Consider the following 22,801-nt stretch of genomic DNA (forward strand, 5'->3'; position numbering starts at 1 on the left):
ATGATGGATATAATTTTTTTCTTGTGCAATAAGCAAAGGTCACTATAGCAATGTAAGAGATTCAAACTTTTGCATTCTGATCTCTTTACTCTAACACATTTATAAAGATGCTCATACCAGAGCAAAGGTGATGTAAATAGATTCTAGCTGTCAGCTTTAATTATACACAACTTAACCATTTTCATCTTTCACTACCATATATGGGTACACTAACTCACAGCTCTTGAAAAATCCATGCAGCTTAGCTCAAAAAAGATCAATCACATTGGTAACACCAATTGTATCCCTGCATAATTCTCTTATTCTCCTTTGGGATTTACATCCCAATCTCCTATTTTTCATCCCTTTGTGGAAGATGTTTTACACAAAAATCTTTTGAAGTGTTTTTATTATTAGGTTTCAATTTAAAATTTTAAATTAAGTTCATATTCTAGAATGCTCACTTCTTTCACATTTTAGGCTAATGCCAATAAATTTTGGGCACTGAAAATGATGTGTGCAATGCATTCAGTAATTAACAGGTGTATTGGTACTAAGCTTCCAAAGTATCACTCTCATTTATTTTTCTTGGCAGGTGTTCTCTTACAGTGCTGATCAGCAGTGCTGGAAGGTTGGAGAATAGCAAGGCTACACCTAGTTTTGTTGGAGGCTGAGATCTGTGGATCTGCCATCAGTTCCATCCTACCAAGACTGGTTTCTCCCCTACCTGTTTCATTCCATCATTTCACTTAGTCTTTAAAAGTGACAGGTTTGTGGTTAATCTGCATTGGAGAATATTTCTGAACTTGATTTTGAGCCAACCATCAGGAGATCTCTAGGATGGCATTTCCACGGTAAAACAAAAAGCTAATTTACATGCACTTTACTGCATTACTTCCAAAGACCTCAATCTCAATGCCAGCAACTGCACTCTGCTTTTCAGTGTGAGCACAGAATTACAAGCGGCAAAACAGACTGTCACCAAAATGTAAGACTACCAAGAACATTGCAAAGAATACCTACAGTGGATTTTGGGTAAATGACTGGGAAACTCTGCAGCGCTAACTTCTGTGCAATATTTTCACTTTCTTAACCTCTAATAATTTTAATTCTAGAAATACTAGAAATAAAAATCCATGGGAGATCAATAAAGAAGTAGCACAGTGTTTACTGACCTAATGAACTAAATATTTTCTTCCTTATACCCAAAATGTGCTTTAAAACAGCTGGAAACTGTACCAGGACACATTTTAAGGAGCAGATAAATTTTATCACCTGAGGCCTCACTCCTTTTCTATAGTCAATAAGTAAAGTGAAGTGAATAAGTAAATTAACAGGTTCAAGGGTTTTCACTGCAAGCAATTGCTACAATAAATCACAATAAGTCAATCCATTTAAAAGACACTAGGTATCAGTTAGCACCATATAAACAAATACTAACCCACTAAACCAGAGCTTGTTTCTCTGATTTTCAGAACTCCCCACCTCAGCCTGTGAACACAGGTTACCTGGTGGAACCAAAATATTTCTCATGGAAGATAGCACCATTGCTGAAATCAAAGACCAACACTTAGCTGTACCTTCCAGCCTTACCTGGCCATTCCAAAGGATGCCTGTGGATCCTAAACTGCATTCCTCCATCAGAGCCCGATTAACAAACTGAAGAATAAAAACCAGTAACGTCTTACAGGATGGATATTAAAAACAGCATCCTCCTTCCCAATCACAACCAGTGTTTTCTACAGAAGTTGCCTTCTGGACCCAGCCCGTGCAGCTCAAGGTTGCAGGCTTTAGCTCTGTCCTAGCACTGTTGCATAATCTCAGCTCCACGAGGCACGTCTGTGCTCTCCCTTCCTCCTGTCATTTGAAGGAAAGGCGTTTAGAAGGATGTTCTCAAACTCCGTGGCAGCTTTGAGCAGCTACACACCATCGTCTGCCTCTCCTCCTTTCATTCAAGGGCTTCTCTGGGTTCCAGCAGCCCGTGCTAAAACACATAAGCTGTTACGTCCTTCAAGCTCTGCTCTTTGCAGCCACTCCCCTCCGAAGGGTACAGGATGCCGAAGCCCCATCCTCCCTGCACTTCCTTCCTTGCCTTGTCCATGGGAGGATTCCTCAGCATGGCCACAGCCCTGCGGCACGGGCGGGCTGGTGTAAACAGGAGGATCCTTAAATCCTAGAAATGACGGCAAGGCAGCCACAGCAACGGGCACAGCGGGAGCTCACTGGAAGTGCTGGCTTTTGTTTGCACAGTATTTCGCTCTCTCGCATGACTTCCCCACAAATCCAGTGATTTCAGGGAAGAGGAGACTGCTCCATGACGTGTGGCTGGGATGGAGCTGCCTTAAACCCAGAATAACTCTGCATAGGGCACTCCTAGGCAGGAGGACAAGCAGGTGGCAGAGAGGTTCCATTAATACCTCTCCTCTTTCAGGGTGGTAAATGCCACCTCAGGGCAGGAGCTTGGAAAAGCCTCTATTCCCCCAGATGCTCTGACTGCTCAACAGCCTCCTGGTGGAACTTCCACTGTAGCTGACCTAAAACTCCTTCAGCCTGTGGCAATGACCTAAACCATACCAAAGCAGTCCCAGCATCTCAAGAACATAAAGGGTTCCTAAAGGAATCTACAATCTGGTCCATAGTTTGAGATCAAATCTTTCACAGCATACATTTCATTAAACAGCACACTTGTGGACCTGTAGGTTCAGACTCTCAAAGAAAATCTTGGTTTTCCTAGTAATGCTCAGATAAAAATAAAAAAAAAAAAAAAACAGTAAAAAAACCCTTCCACCTCTTACAGGAGGATCTATTCTTACTCAGCTTGAAGTTTTTAAAAAATGCTTCCAGTCAAAGAAATTAAGATGGATTCTTTGCTAATGAAGAGATGAAAGCTAATGTATTGCTTTGTGCTTGCATGAGCACCTCTAGGAATTGTATCTTCAAAGGACAGAAGGCAAAAGAACAACAGAAATGGAATGCTGTAAAAGAAATCTAACACTGCTGCATACTAAATGGCTGGAAACATTTCTCCCTTGATTACCAACAGAGCAACCCAAAAAAAATGTTGAAAACAAAATTCTTGGACAGTCTTAAAAGCTCCCTAAGCAGGTACAAGATCCTATCACAGTTTTCTTTACTCTTCAGGACACTTTGGAAAAAACTTGGAAAGTAACAGAAATACAATACACAAGACTTCAAATGAGAAAAGCAAGAGCAGAAAAGAGGCAGAAAAACACAAGAGATGCTCCTACAGTCTCACACATGAGAGAAGCTGCTGTTGCAGCTCTTCCTGAAGGCAATCTTGCACTGCCAGAGGGAGCTGGGCAACACTGAATTTCAGCCTGGACACAGATTCTGGCCTTCTGGTGGCACAGTCCTGCTTTATTATCAGTGAAGGATCAGCATCATCCATAATCATGATCCATGGTCAGAAAAGCAAAGAGCCGTTTGTTCCTCACTGCACACAACTCAATTTAAGGTTCATGTACCTCCACTGGTTGTCCCTGAGCTGTGGGCAAGAAGCAGAAAGACACCACTTGCATTCCCTTGTGTGCCTCCTGTGAGCACGTACATTAATATGTTGCTGACTTTTATTGCACTCTATTGCTTTAGGCAGCAAGAGCCATTATTATTTTTCTAGTTGTGACTGACAGGATGGCCAGGAATAACATCAACTTCTCTAACACTTCACTCCTACTTCAGCTGCAGGAGCAGAGCATAGAAACCATACCATACACCCCATCCTAACACTAAACTATGAAACCTTTTTGCTATTGAAACTCAATAGTGGGAAAATCCTTGCTCTCATTTTCATTCACAGCCTATATTCCAACACTGGCCATTTCCTTCTTTTCCAAGAATCATACCACTACATTTTGGTTTTTTCTTTATGTACACTAACACTTCAGCATGGGGATCAGAGCACCTCTATATGCCCTCACACAGTTTGATATTTCAGGGCACAGCAGCAGCTCAAAGGATTAGTTAACTAGAATGCAAGATGCAAAGATACTGGGGAAAAAATACGAGTCATTTTTTCAGACATACGACAGTACAATGGCAGGAATAAAGTGGAATTCCACTTCTCTGTATTCAAAGTAAAGGCATCATTGAAATTCAAAGCATTCAAAGACTAAAATAAGTCCTTTCACCCATCTTACTGGCGGAAAGTCAAAAGCGTAACAAGAGGAAGGAAATGACCTCAAGCTTAACCTCTTTCCTGAAAATCTTATTAATCCTTCTTCATAAACGATGTGCACTTCATTCTCATCTACAGTTCAGGTTTCACACATGTGCCAGCCCCATAGCACAAGTGCCTTGTGCATCATAAGCCACCTGCCAGCTGACCTGGCTCACCTGGAAACCACATCCTGCACAGCACACAGACACAATGCTTGGCTGTTCCTGGACTGCACTGCTAAAGACTGGCTACTACAAAAAAGCCATAAATGCTACACCAAACATTAAGCTAGAGAATGACACTGAATAAACTCTGACAGATGATGCTGCACACCCTTAGACTGAAGGCTATTAGAAGATGAATGATACTGCAGAAGACTCCCAACATCTTTGCAAAATGCTAATAAATCACCTACCATTTAACTTTTAGTGGCAATAATTCTTACCATTAAGAACGATAATTCTACCATTCTTAATTAAGATAGCTGTTATGTGGGGGGAAATACAGCATGAGGGGTGCCTCAACCTCTTCCTGAAAGACACAGCACAAAGCTGAGGCAGAAGCTGCACCACCTCTGCTTGCAACTGACAATCATGACAAGCTGCTGATGGTTTGGGCTAAGTGATGTCTGCAGAAGATGGAGACTGTCAAAAGCAGTGGCCACCAGGCAGGGAACAGTTTGGAAATTCAGATTTAAGCCACCAGTGGCTACCAAAGTTGGACTATACCAATATTCTGAGGTACTACAACAATTTAGCGGGCTATTGCATTATAAAGATAAGAGGATACAAAGACAGCAAAGATGAAAGCAATATAATAAAGGAAAAGAGAAGCCTGTCTCTTCTGTAGTGTCATTTCTTTTATTTCTTTTTTAAAGCACTTCACTGCATCTCACATCTTGTTAAAAGTCAGATAAACTCATCTTCACAACCATAATTCCTTCTCAATATGCTCCTCACTGTTATATCCTGTTCCCTACCATGTCCCTAAACACGTCCTGATACTCCCACATTGCTATATCCTAAAGGTGTTTCTCTAGCTTTAAACAGTGGCAAGTCCAAGGGGAAATAAACCCAAAACCAAACTCTACAACAACAAACCCTGTGTGCAACAATATCCTAAAAACCTGCTATTCTGGGACAGGACTGTTTAGAATATCTAGAAACACCAGCCATTTTTTCCTAATTAACATTAAAAGGTTATCATGGGGGTAAATGCTGTCAGAGCTAAACTAAAAAAGCAAAGAAGAAAAAAAAAAAAATGTATCTTAGCTTTTCTGTGCCATATTAAATCTGCCAGTCTAAGTTTATTGTGGAATGTTTTTCACCATTTTCCTCCTCAGCCACAGCCTTATATGGTGTCAGATAAGCACTTGTTTGCTGGCAGCACACGAGCTGCTGAGCTTGCTTTAGCTGCATGCAGAAGAGGATTGCAGCTTCCAAGGATAAAGGGCATGCACTTTTATCTGTGACCACATTCCCATCACAAATCTTTGCCAGAAAAACTCGAAAATATAACAAAGAATTCCTGCTATGGAAGATTTGATACCAGCAAAGCCATGTTCTTGTCTACATAGCCTATCCTGCCTCCAGGAAATTCTGTTGGTAAATAAACATTACCAACAAAAGTGCAATTTTGCTGCTAGCACAGCTGCACTTACTGAGAGGGCTTTCTCTGCTGTGGCTTTCTTCATACACACCACATGTAATCCTGCAGCCAGCAGAAAAACTCAGGGGTCATTTATTCTATGGCACTCATACTGGTTTACTTATTAACCAGCAAACACCTGGTCCTGTATGCAGACAGCCAGTGCAGAAAGGTCCCAGAGAAACTGGCAGCTTTGCTTGGTGTTTGTTTGTCTCTAGTCAAACATTTCTCAAATGGAAACAGTGGAAACCACTTCAGGAAAGGCCATATGGTTATGGCCATCCCTTTTCCCTCCTTCTCAGCCTGAAAACGTACTTGGAGCGATTCCAGCTCTGCAATCAGAACATTATTCCCATTCAGACTGCTGCTGCTCTCTGGCATTAGTCACATTTTCATCTTCTCAGAGTGAGAATATTCAAGAGAAGTGAAATTTGGACAACACTAAGTGGGCCTATCATACAAAGTTGATAGTTCTGAATGATGTAATGATCTCTTCTGGGTTTAATTTCAGTAAAATATGGGCTCATTTGACAGCTATTACCAGCTCATAAACAAATCTTAAGTGCACTTTATTACACATGTAGATCTTCTGTACATTACTCAAAAGAGGCTTTTCTTGTGGAACAGCCAGCAAACACAATTGCCTTAACTGAGAGGACTTAAAATAGAGTTGATGATCATGTTCTATTTTTACTTTTTTGTTATTGTTTGCAAATCTAAAACCTAAACACCATTTTGAATTATTATGAAATGCACATCTGCCCTTTAAACACCATATATATCACTGCAATGCACATGTAGGAAAAGCAAAACAGGCTAGAAAAGATTTCAAAAACATACACACGTTATTTGAAATCTGTATTTTGAAACTGTGGCCAAGTGTCATTTGTTCTGTTTATATTAATGAAATTTTAAAATCAGATAAGAAACAAGTATTTGGCAACTGTCTATTACTGAAACATTCAGCTTGAATACTTACCTTTACTCCCAGACAGAATTTTGCAATATGCCTCATGTTGGCTACCCATGAAACAGAATAAAATTCATTACAAGCATATTTGCTGTTATTGATCTGTAGGTTTGCACAGAACATTGTCTGGTTTCCTGCTCTCCTTTTTTGCTCATCCTTCTGTTCCCTTTTCTTTTTGCCTCCAGCTTTTCATTTAGCAGAAGAAACTACCCTCTTTTATACACAGTTTACAATAGCAATGGTACATTATTATCTGATATCCAGCCAGGGATAAGATGGGTTCCCTAAGAAGTAGCTAAGGGAAGTATCAAACCTGTTACTACTTAAGTAATAAACTACAAAACTTCTTGTCCTAATTAACAGGAGTTATTCCACGTCTAATTATTAGCAGCCATCCTGTTTCCCCCCACTCTACAACTTAACAATGATATGTGAGTACTTTATAAATTCATATAAATTTTACAACCACTTTTTGATGAGTATCATGCTTATTTACCCTTTTCATCCTCTGGTCCTAAAAGTGAGGTGACAATAAATTGTAAGCATCTATAATTTAGGTTACATGGCCTTTAGGTTAATAACCTTATCAATTCAAAACACTCACCTGACAGATTATCCTCTAAATTGGTGAAAAGCCAGAACTAGTTACTCATGACATCAATAATTTGAAAACCTCATTCTAACTTACTCAAGTGACACAAATCCCTCCATTTCTGCAATTATCTTCTAAAAAAACTGACCTGAATTCACTGGTGCATTATCCACCTGATATGCTCTTTTCCCATTCATATTCTAAAAGACCTATTACTGGCAGAAATATTTACATTTTACAAATGCTAGAAAATATTGATGCAGCTCAAAAGATGAGGTCAGTCACTTCAGATCTTGACCAACAAGACCTTCCAGGTGCTTCAGAGATACAAACACCAAGCAACTGCAAGCAGCTGCACTTCAAAAGTAACTTCATCATCTTTACCTATCAAAATAACAGAAGCCATCAGCATGCAAGAGAAGTTTCATTCAGCAAGGGCTCACACTTCTAACCTTCCAATCATGTCACAACTTTCAAAGAAAGAGTTGCAGGCCCAAATAATTCATTAGATATTTTTAATAATTCTGAATAAACTGCAGAAAAATTCTTTAATGTGCATATGCAATGAAAAGGCTAAGTTCAGTAAATACATTTCTTTTCTAGAACAGAACAACAACATGCACCTCAGATGAAAGTACGAGTTATTATAGGTATGTATTTCTTCTCAATGCAAGTATCCTAATGAGCTGAAATCTCATTTGTGGGAGCTCTCAGCTGTGTGATGAGAAGGAGGCGCTCCCCCGACAGATGGCTTGTAACCACTTGCTTGATGACTGTAACCACGAATGCGAATTAAGTGTTTTAACTGCCCACATATGTGCACCCTCCAGCAGTTCTAACAAGTAGCTTTTGTCAGTGAAAGTTTCTACCAGAATTACTGGAAGTTTTCTGTAAAACTTATGAAAAAAACAAAATAAGATGATGAGCTGATGATGAGCAAGGGTGTTAAACTCCAAGCACAAACCATTCTGAATTACAGAGACAGCATCACCCAAAAAGCTGATCCAGCCTTTGCACACAGAGATCCAACAGCTGCTTTTATGGTCAGCTAGTTGGATGTTCTCATTTTGCTTTTGATACTGAGTCCCACCTTCAGCTTTCCCCACAGCTCTCTTTCCTTTCCTGGAATGAACCAGCAAAGAGCAAAGCATGTGCCAAACACACTCCCCAAGAGCTCTCTGGAGGTTCATTTAACCCTCAACCACTTTTGCATTTTCAGCCCTTGTTTTACTTGGTGTTTACTTAGATTTATTTCTTTTTTTGGGGTGTGAGTGTGTGAAAGTGCTATTTATTGCTAGGAATGAGAGCTAAAAGAAGAAGCAGTACACCCACAGAACAGATCAGGTACACAGAAAAAGGAGTTTTCCTACACACATCAGCTGACATCTAGGGATCCAGGAGGTTAGTTTGGGTTTTGCATTCTCAAATGGTTGATGGTTTGAAACCTGGATCTATTATGATGGCACAGATATCTCTGAACTTTCAGCAATGTGGCATCCTTCAACACTGGGTAGAGAGAACTGACTCATCACTGAATGGAGAGAAAAGACAGCCTTTTGATTCCTCAGCTTCACTTTTGATTGCATTTGATTATTGCTTACAGTTCCTGACATTGACCAAAATTCTTCTTAGTCTGTTGGAACCAACCCTTTGACAGTAACAATATCCACTAGCATTTCACTTTCAGTGTTCAAGTCCATTCCCAAAAATATTTTTTTTAGGGAAAAAATTTTTTATTTGCCAGTTTCAAGTGATTACTCACTGCCTTTTAGAAATTCTGGTTTCTGAAACTTGTCAAAAAACATTCTATTCTGTGTCTCTGCAGCACACATCTCTTAAGGATCTTGTGGGATTTAATATTCCCTTAGCAGCTGTTGTTTTTGAGTTTATCTTCAATATTATGAGTTGTTTAAGCAGGAATGCAAACTAGTCTATTGTCATTTGACAGTAAGAGGTTTCTTAGGGAATTTATTAGAAAGTCAGAGAGTTCCCTGGTTTGGAATACAAAAATATTTGTATTTTGACAATATCCTTCTGTCATGCTTCAATGTCTTGGTAATTTAACCCAAATGTAAAAGCAACCAACAAAAAGAATAAATGGTCCAAGAATCTGAGTTCATTATGAAGCACAACAAACCTGTACAAAGCAAACATCTTTTCTAAGCATTTCCTACTAATGCTGCACCTGAAATAAAATACTCTAAATGTTTCCAAAGACATACATTATTCCAGTAAGCATAGTCAGGACTACTCAATGTGGTAGTGTAAATCCAAGAAGTGGGCAAGCAAGATACAAAAACAACAAAAAAGGTATCTATAGGTTTAAACACATATAAAACTGCAAACAAAAAAATGTATTCAGTTGGTTACATCCCACCTAACTAGCCACAGGATTGTACAGAGAGCTATAAACCTTGCTAATATTTGTGAACCAAGTCCCTGGGGCATAATTTTCAGCCAAGCTGTGGTTTCTGCACTTTTGCATAAATTTATATTGTGTGTTACTGATTACTAGCAAACACAGTCCCATTTGGGGATCTGGCAGTAGCATGCTGACACTGCAGAATTCAGCAGCACAGTTAGGGAAACACTGTAGTCACCAGGAGAACAGGTTCTTTGGATAAGCATAAGACTGAAATCTGATCCAGTTCACTCTACAGAAGCACATTATGTTTTCCTCAGTCCTCTGCACCAAACAGTATAGCGTGCTCATACACTGAATTAATCTTTAAGCAGACACAGGATAATCCAGAAATAGATCAGGAGCACAGCACATTCCAGATTTCCACATATACTTTCAAAGATGCTATTTTTGCAAGGTATACAGATGGAGGAAATGTAATGTGTTCACTGATGTCTCAGTGCCTGCATTCTTGCACTGTCCCTGACCTGATTGAGGTTCCCTTGGACTGCACCCTGGGGCAGACATTCACAAATTTTTTATGTGGTTCTTTGCAGAGACCACCAAACTTATTTTGTCACAATGAGTCAGGAGTTTGTCCTGATGGTTTTGTACACCTATTTTTGCTGATTTTCTCTATCACACTTGGGATATACCACCCCCTATGCTCAAGCTGGAGCTACAAACAGGTAGGTACGCTGACCTGCAAGTTAAATCTTGTGTCAAGCACTGGGTTTTTTTCCTGCATTCCTGCCAAGTGAACCAATTTCTTCGAAACCTTCAACAGGGATGCTTCTATTGATGCAATTCTTTTGGTTTGTTTTTTTTTTAATAAATCATGACTATTCTGTCTTTTTGCCTGCACATACTGCTGCTTCACTGCTAAAAGTTGTATTAAAAAGCTTGTAGATCACAGTACTGAACTACCATGACCAACACTTGCGCTCCAACAAGAGAAATGTAGGAAAGTTAATTGTTCACAACCACAAATTACTGACAACAAGCACAAAACCAGAGACAGAAGAACCCTACACCATATTCTGTCTCCTTCCACTGCAGCTGGATTTGTATTTTGTACCTGGTTTCATGCAACTCTCACTGTTTTGAGACACTTTACACGCCAACAGGGTCAACTCCTTGATGTTCCAGGCTTTCTTCTCTCTATTGTGGTGTGCATGTATTCAGATTTCCCTCGAGTGCCTGACAGTGCATGTCACCTCTGTTTAGAGATGTGGTATTTACTGCCTGCATCAAAGACTTTCTGTGTAATGCACCAAAGCAAGGCAAGCTGGCTTATTACTTGCTGCCTCAGAGTTCAAAGTTCAGGTCCAGATCCAGATGTCAAACTTTTTAAATATTAAGGGCCATCTGGTTTTACTTTTAGTTAGGCTCATCAGAGAGAAAATCCCAGATCATGGTGTTTGGTGCCGGCGTTGTCATTTCTGTCCCTGAGTTGCTGAGTAATCCTTGGAAAGCAAAGAAAATCCTGAATCCTGTGCCTACCTACTGTATAAGACAGATATGTTACTAAAATGGTGTCCTTTTACTTATTTTTAATGTAACTATATAAGACTGCAGTCAGTTGCCAGCGCAGTGACTCAGCAAAGCCCCAAGCAAGGAAACTCCCTGCAGGGACTCCTGAACCCAAAGGGAACATGGCCAGGCACTGGGCCTTTCCTCACAGAACAACCTCACCTGCTTTGGGCACCTGCAGGGCACTCAGGACACCCACAGCAAGGGCTCCTGGAGCCAGCATGCAAACTGCATGTGAGTAATACAGTAAGGACCAAAGCACCCTGCCTATGCACCATTCAGATTTCAGTGTTTTTTTATGAAAGCTTCGTAGTCCTCAATTCAGCACCTTTACATTACTCCTATTAATTCACACTAAAGTTCAACAACATCCTTAATTTTGCATTAAAGAGTCTGCCTGTCACCTCCCCATCTTCAACTCTCACACTAATACCTGCCAGTCTAGAAGCATGCCCCACTTTCCCAACAGGAAAGCTCAGGAGTTCACTGGGGATATTTGTCTCCCAAATCCTTTTGGAACGTGGAGCACACATGAGAGATTTTCAGAGACTATCTGTAAATTAGTATCCACAGACCTATCAAGGGCATCTGATGTCGAACACAGTATCCTCTATTCAGTAAGCAATTTATTTCAGGAGGTTGACTCATTTCCTTAAAGCTTTTTGAGCTGTCTGTTCTGACTGAAAAAAATTCAGAAAATTTAGAAGTACTCAAGGAAATGAGCCAACACATCCTGGAAGAAATTCATCCAATATACACACACAATAAGATAAGTCAGTCTTAGATTTCCAAAGAAGCAAGCAGGAAGGAGTTCTAAAAGAACCTGAAATATTTTCTGTGAAACGCAATGTTTGTTTCCCATCATCGTAACTCTCCTTACACCTACTTTAAAAGTAACATACTATGGCTAATCAGGAAGTGTTTTTTCTAAGTTTTTCTCCCTGCAAAGACAAAAAAAACCCTTCCTGAAACAGCCTGGTGGATTTCCCTACACTTAAACTAAAAACACTGCTGCCTGTGTGCCTCATGAGAACTTTCAGATACTGGTGCTTACCCCTAGAGGCACAGAGTCCATGGTCAAACCAAGTATCTTTTTTGTGACTTTTCAGTGAGGTGAGTAACACATCACTGGGTTACCTCTTCACAGACTCATCACCTTCAGGGGTTTCCAGCAATGTATCACCGTCTCAAGACACTAGTAAATATTCTTGAACATAAAATAAGCCACCTCAAAATAACTGGGAGAATTCATGCTGTAGCTAAACAGAAGACAGTTTTCCTTAGGAAACTGAAATGGAATTTTATGACAAAGTCTTGATTTACTACATTTAACTGCAGAGCAGTCCTAAGCAAAAGGATGTTATCTAAAAAACAGCATCTTATAACCTATTCTTCATCACAAGGCATGCAGAGATGGATGGGGAAGATGGGAAAGATAGATGGAGAAGGGGGAGAAAGGAGGCTGGAAGATCATTCACGATTTTTGCAATCCACTTCAGCTGAAGACAATTTAGAATTTCCAAGATAAATTAACTTCTGAGTAACACACTGATGGCATAAACAGAGTTTTCAAGTAATAACCAGAAAAACTGCTAACTTGTCTTAAGCACCATCCTATAACATTCAGAGTAATAGGAATGATTTTTTTCTTACCCTATACATCGCCAGCTCATTTTTCTCACATTTAGGCTTTAGTGGTTTGTAGTGAGATAGATGAATACTTCATAATTAAGATTTACCTCTTCAACAAAAGGGATACCAATATAGTTGTTTCTCATCTCAAATATTTAAGCTGATGTCATGAAGATGAGAGAAATGAAGCCAAACACTGTTTATGATAAGTACTAAATAGCTCTGCAGATTAAACTGGATGAGACTGAAGCCAGAAGAAACACAAAGGTCATTCTGCAGTTCTTTAGAAGCAGTTATCATTTTAACCAGTGCCAAAAAGCGTCACCAGAAGTCCAGAAAGGAGATAGTGATTTTGCTTACTTAATTTCTTAGCACAAAATCTCTGAGATAAAAAGCACTCTCTCACATGGTATTAACATGCAGCAGTAAAAACTAACACAAAACTGTAGAATAATGAAGGCAAGAAAGTTTTATTAACTTGTGTAATTATCCTGAAAGCACCTACATATAATATTTCCATTATTTCTTCTCCATTTCCAGGAGAGTGTTTTCAAAAAGCATTAATTCCCTGTGACTCTTCAGGAAACGAAGAGAACCTAGAATTGAATGCAAGTACAGCTACTCCCAGCAATAGAAGTAAACCCAGACATAAATAAGTAATTCCAAACAGTGCAATCAGACTCACACTCCTTTTACAGCAGCCTACAAATCACATCTCACCACAGCCTCTCTGCTGGGGTCACTGCTGCACATTGCAGCTGAGCAGCTCCAGTGCCAAATGACTGCCTAGAGTGTCCCTCCCACTCCTGGTTCCACACTCCTGCAGGTAACCCCTGCAGCTGTCCCTCAGCCCCTCCGAGATGCTAAACTGGCCCAGAGCTCTTTGCATTCGTGGGAGAGTCAATGCTCTGCCAGCGGGCAGCAAACAGCAGCACTGAGCACAGTCATCTACATCAATCTGAAACACTGGGATTTGTATTTCACTGCCTGAGCAGGAGAGGAGTGCACTCAGTTCAGCATGCTGTAATTAGGACTGCTTTCCAAACCCCAAACCTTTCATGCTCTGATCAACTCACACTAACAAATACACAAGAGCCATATCTCTTTGCACCCCTTGGGGCACTGGCACTGATGTCAGGTGGGATGGCTGGGATTTCAGTTCTGAACACATAGCAGGGGTATGTTCGGTTTGGGGTTTTCAAAGAGAAACAGACAATGCACTTTTCACCCTATTGCTCAAATTTACAGCTTTAAGAATACATTAGAAAAGTGTTGTTGCCTGCACATTAAGTACCACCTCATCAATAACTCCTAGAAATCTTATTCCTTGTTGACTTTGGTAGACTGTTCCACCCTTATTGAATATCTGGGAAGCAACTGCTTCTCTGGAAGTCTACTAAAATTGAGAGATGCATCTATGTTGAAAAATTTGTCAAACTGAATTTTCCCCCAGCCTGCAGGCTACCATCTGCTGAACTATGTCATGCATGAAACTCTAGATACAAATTAAACTCCAGTGCACATAGAAATTTTTTTTTTCTTTTTTTTTAATGAGGTCATTACTGGATATTTATCTCTGTGACAACCAAATGTGCCTACTACTGCACTATAATGTTTTTCAACACATATTTCAGTTTATACAGTCAAACCTGCTTAGGCTGAACTAGCTTCATATACAAGAAAGTGCTTCCATATTTTATGGCAAAGATAAAACATTGATTAAGGTTCTGATTTTGGAATGCATTCAGTTCTTAGTCCTCTTCATAGACAACACCTATTAGATACAAGCTTGCAGTTTTCCTCTCTTGAAATTTATCCTTCAGTGTGACTTAAGTCACAGGAACTATATTTTTGACCATGAGATAAAGTTCAAATTCTCAAGGAAGGATGCATTTAATGGAGCATCAGAGTGCACACTATATCTAAACAGATATGTCTTTCTCCTCTTTGCCATACTACAGTACATGCAGAATGACTACCTTACATGTTCATAGGTTCATTTTCTGCATTACCACACATTGGGAGATAAGGGATTCATTTATTCCCAGGGTTAAGGCAGGAATATCAAGGGCAATGAACCTACCAGTTTTTATGAGCTTTCAAGGATTACTGATGCATTAGTGACCAGTGACTTGAAACACGAGGGAAAACTAAACAGTCTGACATTAACTCTGAATGACTGCAGCACAAAGCAGGCAGATCTCCTGAAGAGAGCTTGAGCACACCTCAAAACAAAGCTCAGAAACAGAGGATTTGCTTGCCTGAAAAGTGGCTGCCCAGTGAGTGCAATGGAGTTGTGGCTGCTGCTGGGCACAGAGGCAGGAAATGCTGCCAAGTGTGAATGTGCCCAGGTTCCAGTCAGTGTATTTGCACAGCTCCAGCATTTCCACCTCAATCAGAACCTCCCTCATGCCAAAATGGCAAATCCTACAAGGGCTGGGTACCACTCTGGCCCTCCAGAAAATTATTACATACCAGAGAAGTTTCAGATCCCGCCATTCTCTGCACTTTTTCTATCCTTCAAACAGCATAAATTGCAAGATTAATCTTGATGAGCTTTGCTATGAAAGGAGGCCCACCAAAATCAGCACTGGCACCTTTGTTAACCTCCTCCAGAGTTATAATCTAAGAACCTGTGTATCCAGTATCAGAGTATATGAAAATATTATATTAAACATATCTGCCAATAGAGTGTTAGCTTCAGAGTCTGGAAATGTCATTAAAAAATTTTAAAATCAACCTCATTCAAACAAATTTAAATGCAAGCTCACACAAGGCATTTTTATGGTAAAAAGGGAATATTACAAATCCAGAGGTCTACATTGTTTTTCATTATCCAGGGTTTGTATTTGCCATCTTTCCATCTGCTAGAACAGTCACTTCAAAAAGGCAGGGTGGTGAGAACACCACTTTCTATCCAAAGGATTATAAATGTTGTCATGCCAAAACCTCTTGCAGTGGAAAGATACTGACAACACAGCTGAAAATGTCCTCCCTGCAGCTATGTTTGTCTAGTTTTCAGGTCAGAGCTATCTCAAAAACTGAAAAAACCCCACTATTAACTGAAAAGTTTGGATATTCTGGCAAGACTTTTTCTGTCACACCTTGAGTTTATATATAATCCTATGAGATCCTAGATTTTGGGGGCTTTTAACAGGGAAATGATTATTTTCTTCTTGAAACAATTCTTAAAATAAAATGTATATGTTTTAAGGTAATGAGTACCTTTTCAGGCATCTGCTGCATGCAATGAAAAATACATAGAGAAAACTCTTTATTCATATCTTCTAATCTTCAGGAGTAAAGCAATGTATTATGCTGTCCATACACTGATTTTTTAATTGAAGTTCACCAGCTCACAGCTGAAGAGGTGAAAGTAGCAAATTCCACGTTGGTGAAAAAAGAGCTTTGTATGTGGGTCAGGACCTAGGAAGAACTGAAAGAATAAAACTGAAATGCAATACCTGGAGTGAAAGCTTCTGAAGACTCTCAGTTTATTATAAGTTTTTTTAGACCACTGAAGCCTCAACACATTTTAGGATACAGTTGTTATATAATACTGCCTCCACTTCATTATCCCACTCAAGAGGTGGCCTTTCCCTAAATATTACCAAGTAACCAGCAAATGAAATGATCAAGGCAGCTTTTTCCACCCACTATGGCTGATGACAAAGAGCACAATGCCAGTGTCCTGGAAGCCAAAGGCCTCATGGAGCCAGCTGGGTGAAGACTCTTCCACACAGAACCTCAAGCCAGTGGTTTGCAGACCTTAGCAGCAGCCAGAAAGAGGAGTAACCACAAATTAATAGCTTTATGCTCAGCACCTCGCCAACAGACATGAGTAGTACTGGTCACATTTTAAAGTACGGAAAAGGAAAGAACTGAACAGGAAGGGGAAAAAAAAAAAAATCAAGTGAATAATCAGACTTTTCTGGAAGATAATGAAGATATTACTTTGTAAGTTTTCTATAATGCAAACCAAATTAATCTTCTAGGAATGAAGTATTGTAACATTTTATAATCTCTCTGTCTAATGTGAGCCTCTATTTTAAGCGTACTAAAGGCAGTTTATTCAAAAGCTTTTTTCTTTTTAATCCTGTCTGACCTGAAAACAAGAGGCTCCAAACTCCATTACCCTAGGAAGCTTAGTATAAACCTAATCCTATCTAAATTGCCCTATATAACTTCACATTGGGAAGTGTGGGGGGTGGGGTGGGGGTGTGTATATTTTTATTTTTGTTTGGTTTTATAATGCTATTTTGGATCCATGATGTAGGTATAACAAAAAAGCCAAGCAGCCTCTGTAAAGTAGCTAATAGAAACGAATACAATGACCTTTGACAGCCAGCATTTCAAATGTGCTAAGGATCTCTAGAATGAGGGCAAGCATCTCATAAATAGGACTCTAAATTAGGACAAAAATAGGCCAACCTGGGCAATTTGGCCATGGGAAATAATCTATTTTAACTAGAAATAGGGTTTGCTTCTCTCTGCTGACTTTTTATTCCTTATTTTGTATTTCCTGTTTTCTTTTAATATGAGACTTCATGACAACCCATAACATTTACAAAGATGCAAACTCAGCATTCCATGAGCAGAGAAGAGCCCACCTGCTCATCTTTAATGAGCAGCCCTCACTTTCCAAGGAAGCCATGGAATCTTGTTGCTATAATAAAACAGTAGCAAAAAAAAACCTGGGATCTCATAGTTTCTTCAAACTGAATATCCATTTATCTTCTTTGATTCCAACTGGGGTAAATATTTGGCACAGCATTACTCACTACAGGATCCCAGAGCTTGACCACTCTTGCTATAGCAAGATGTAAATTCCTCAAAAATAGAAGAAATAAAAAAAATACCACCTCCAATTTATTAAATATTGCTTGCAACAACAATTTTTTTTTTAAACAGGCATACACAAAGCAAAAGCTGGGTTGCTACTGAACAAGAAAACCTTATGGGTCTAAGAGGATGTCTTTTTAAATTAAAAACCAGGAATTTTTGAGAAGAGGCTTCCTTCCTTCCTCGACAGAAAGACTGAAAATTTACCTCTACTTCTCAAAGTAAGCACAAGTCCAGTACCTCTACTAAAAATCCCCCTCTTCAAATTTCATCATGCCTTGTCACTCTCAAGTGACAATCCTCTTTACCAATCCTGAAGAAAAAATGACAAGTCCATTCTAGGCAGAGCTTAAAGCTGAACCCAAAATGATAAACCTGCATTTCAGATGTGACAATTTCACATTTCACACAACACTGCCTGATTTACCCAAAGAGAGCAAACAACATTTCTGCCTGGCAGCAGCCTCAGTGGGACACCCCTGTGTGCTTTCACAGCTGTGCTAGCTGCATTCCCACACGTCTCGCCTCTGCAGACACAAACTGCTTTAACAAAACTTGATGGACAAGGCTGCTCCAGAAGTGCTACTGACACTTTTAAAAGTTCAGCCAGTACAAACCTAGAAATAGCCAGGAAAAAGGATGTTTGCCTTCACAGAATACACCATGTCCCTCAAATACACTTTTCTTCTGGTAATCCTTAGGACTACACTGGGAAAAAAGAACATGCACACAAAGCAGTCCCTCAGCAATAAAACAGGCCATGTTCCAACATGCACATTGATGAAACTCAGGAAGATACAAGTATGGTACAAGTGAGCAAACTCACATATATATCTAAAAGCATTCTTTAAAACACGAAATTCTAGAAAAACTGAGCATGAATTTAGCTATGCAGAATTTTTCAGTTAGGTTCAATTCCTTGCATTTAAAAATGAAACCAAAAGTTTCTGTACAGGAGTGTCCTGTGAATTAGTATCTCATAAAATAAAGTCTTTCCTACAAATTATTTGTTCATTTATGACTTCCTTCCTTTTTTTAATAAAATAACCAGAAGTCCCAAAAAAAACCCCAAAAAACTTCACAGGCACTTTAAAAAAAAAAATAAAAATCAATATCAGTCCTTCAGAATAAGATGATTCCGTGTTTCTCCCCTTGGGCACTTCTCATTTTAAAAACCATTTTGCAGGCCAAACACTTGCACTGTACTAGGAAAAGCTCCATCTACTATTCCCTGGTGAAAGCCTATCAACCACCTGCAAAGCAATAGCAGGAGAGGCAGTGACTGATTGCTGACAGTCTTATGACCACCAGTCCATGTCTGAATGTGTGCAGTGGGTTCTGCTCAGCCCCCTATAAAAAACCTCTATGAAGAATTTTCGTGGGATTCCTTATGAGCTACTACAGTTCTATCTGAACAATAAAACCACAACCAGAAGCACAGAACTCCCTTCTCATTATAGAAAACTAATGAGAACATGCTAATTGAGTAAATTAATGAATGAAGAAGCAAGACAGTTCCCAGCGCTCCATTTTCAATTCCTTTTATAATGGCTGTAACTCTATAAAACTTAACTTGAGCTGAAAAATGTACCAGGATTGCTTCACACCTTTGCCAAATCTCTCTGTACAAATGACTGAGCTCAGAATGATGCTCATTTTAGAATATTCACCTTCTCTTCACAGAATCAACAATCACTTTTTCCCTTCAAAGCACTGATCCAGATTGCATGACAGTTAATTGTATAAGCAACATTAAAAAAAAGCCACAAGGCTGTGCTTTTGGATTTTAAAATAAGAGCACAATATTTGCCTTTTTCTGCTCCTAGCTCCTTGAAAAATTGTGCTTTACTAGAAGACATGGGGGAATACTGGAGGTACAGCAGCAAGCTGGCAGAGCCCCAGAGCTGCCTTGTGCTAGTGACCACACACAACTCCTGTGCCTAAGGGGAGACTTAAATGAAATAATTTTCATTTTAAACAAAGGGGAACCTCAAGCAACTACATTAACTTTTAATAACGTGTTTGAGAACAGAGCTTTTATTCTTAAAAATATTCACCAACTATTCCTGACAAAATAAGATGTGTCTTCAACTTCCAAAGAATTAAGTAGAAACTGGAGGTACTTCACAACCATTATCAAAAAGTACTGCAAATTCTGGATTACACCTGTAGATTTTAACTTACCTTATCTGTGGCAATAAAAGGTATGCAAATTAAAAGGGTTTTTTTTAACACTCGAAAGAGTTGATCAAAAAACAGAAATCATGAAAGAGTTGATCAAAAAACTTACATCAAAGATAGACAGGCATGCTATCAGACTGAGTATGTCCTTACCTGTGTTGTTAAAAAATGTGCAATTTCACCATTCAGAACAACAGAACCACTGCTCAGATCTATTTTAATTCAGTAACAAAATTCACACCACCATTCATGGATTTCAAGTGGCAATGAAGACAAAAGCTTCTGGACCTTTCACCATTTAACAAGAAAGCATTCACATAGTTTGGTATTACATGGTAGTATAATAGGAGGTTTAGGGCCAAGAAGGCATAAATTTGGGTGTTCTTTACAGGATTCTTACTCTGTGGTAACTTAATACTCTTTCATACTTTAGAGACTCAACAGACTGAATGTAGAAATATTTTTAATCATGAAACTAAGATAAAAATCTCTTTTAACCTAGAGTAATAATCAATAAGAATTTTACAGAGTTGCTGCATTTTAGCTTATTGAATATCAATCCTGAAGTGATGTGAACCACCAAAAAAAAAAAACCCAACAGAAAAGACTGTTACACCTTTATGCAGATGAAGCTCTCAATGCATTTAAATTAGAATGCTTCAGTTCATTTAGCAGTCTGTGCATTTTACAGCACAGATCACTTCAGCTGCTAATGTTGTTGGGAAGATCCATTCCTGTTTATTATGGAGATACTTCATTTATCTGGCTTAAATGTTAGTGCATATCCACAGTTTATTCCAGGAGACACTGCAACTTAAACAGCAACTCCAATAGAGCTTTTACAGCCAGGTATGCACTGGAACAGCACAAGTTAATAATGTCCACTCTGTGGAACTACAGTAATGTTGGAAAAAAAGATCAGACAAAAAAAAAAAAGACAACTAGAACCAGCATCTACACAGAATGTAGCATTAAGTGATGCAGAGATGGAACATCTTGGGGAAAGGTGGCACAGAGAGTATCTCTCAAAAATCCTACTGAGGCTGGTATCATTGCACTACACTTAGTCCCAGCACAGGTACAACTTCAGTGGTCAGAACTGCCTCCATCAGTTTCTGCTATAGCTGCTTCTGGCAGTTTGAACTGACCATTCTCTCTTTAAATTTAAATTTAGTGCATGTAAAGTGATTCCTGAGGTGACCAAACCCCATGTGCTGCTCCACATTCCAGCTGTGCTCCCATCCTAGCAGGGGCATAAAGGTTGTCCTTTGGACAGCTCCACACCACACATGCAGCAGTAACATTTGCATCCTTGATTAAACACAACACAGAGGAAAATCCCAACCCAGACAGATTACTGATGCTGTCACCACCAACTGACCTACTGTTCCAGTCCTTTGGAGTAAAATTATTTGCTAATGCACACAGAACCCACAGGCCCCTTACATGCCAGCTTAGAGCTCTTTCCAGCTCCTCTTATGAAATAGCCTAAACAGCACAAAGAAACCCACACAGAAGAATTTTTGGAGAGGATTTCCTTCTACAAGAATTCCTCGTAAACACAAATTTTCGTTCCTTCAGAATTGATGCTATTTTAGTTCTACAGAATCAAAGACTTATACAAATGATAATGTTGCTTTTCACAAATGATAAGAGTTTACTTTTCCAAGATAATGCATAAGCATTGGACTGTAAGCACATCAAGTTAAATGATGAGTATGGTACTTCAAATTTTCCAGTCTGTAAGCCAGCCACCAGCAAAGGTGGAAACAGGAAACTGTTTGCATATTTATTGTTTTGAAATAATGATTTCATCTTCTAGGAGATCACAGTGGAACCAGATCTACATTAATTAGAATCATGTTTTTACAAAGCTCACTGCATGGAGAAAAGCAAAGAGGGATCTGCAGCAACTCTCTGCAGTCTTACCTCAGCTTTATCTGTAGATTAATTCTGTAGCATGCCAGAATATGTATCAGAAGAGAAAATATGAAGTGGCAAAATAGCAAGAAGCACACAGAAATATTACAACACAATTCTGACTTACCTATGTGATAAAGTCCTATCCAGTCAGTTGGATCTACTTCTTCCTTAATATCCCAGAAAATGATGAGGTTCTGAGACTGTCCCAAGGTGTATTCGTACATGCTGGCTGTCAAACTAGACCTGCTATCCGAGGTCACTAAATCGGTGTCGCTGTTGGCACGCTGCAAGTTCATGTTCTCAGGCATGGTGCCCTGAGAGGCCAGGCTCTGCAGGTTCTCAGGGCTCAGGGTGTACCGCAGCTGCGGGTTGCGACGGCGCACGAAGAGCAGGTGCTCCCGGGCTGAGCTGGCCATCGCTTCTCCACTTGTGTCAATTCACGTAAAAAAGTTGTTGTTCAGAGATCTATCAAAAGGAGGAAAAAAGAAAGTGTTAAGTGAGACAGGTGACGATTCAGTCAGTTATTGAATGGGGAAGTGTTAGTGCAAAGATGTTCCCACAGAAGCCTGAAACAGACTGAGTACAATCTTTTTCTTCATTCTCTACCGCTGCAAAGAACTGAGTGTCTGTACATTTAAAAAAATCCATGGTTCACTTACAACAAAATTCAGAGTTAGCCATACACCACAAAATAACATTATAAGCCAAAAAACAAATCGTCGTGCAAAAAGCAGATCGTCCAAGACAATCTATGAAGCAAGAACAGCCACGGTAACAAAGCTAATTTAAGTTTGGCTTTAAGAGTGAAGTAGCCTTAAGAGCAAAGACATAATGAACTCTTTTTCTACCATAAAAATCCCAGCAGTACATGATGTTTATGGTAGTTTCAACAATACTCTCTATGCACTGTTTGATCAACACGTT

The 22,801-nt window shown here is 39.4% G+C and overlaps 1 protein-coding gene across 2 annotated transcripts in view; it reads right to left on the reverse strand.

The window, feature by feature from the left end:
* HECW2 (HECT, C2 and WW domain containing E3 ubiquitin protein ligase 2) overlaps positions 1-22,330 on the reverse strand; it is a 96,208-nt gene extending 73,878 nt beyond the window's left edge. The window contains exon 1 of one of the 2 annotated variants that reach the window (XM_079311404.1): positions 22,002-22,330. In XM_079311404.1, coding sequence (XP_079167530.1) covers positions 22,002-22,293 — 292 coding nt within the window. In that variant the 5' untranslated portion in view covers positions 22,294-22,330. Of the gene's footprint in view, positions 1-1,572; positions 1,953-22,001 lie in introns of those variants that run through there. The other variant, XM_079311405.1, reaches the window with a different exon arrangement.
* Between the last annotated feature and the right edge of the window lie 471 nt (positions 22,331-22,801).

This window comes from Erithacus rubecula (assembly GCF_903797595.1).
Source record: "Erithacus rubecula genome assembly, chromosome: 8".
Taxonomy (NCBI): Eukaryota; Metazoa; Chordata; class Aves; order Passeriformes; family Muscicapidae; genus Erithacus; species Erithacus rubecula.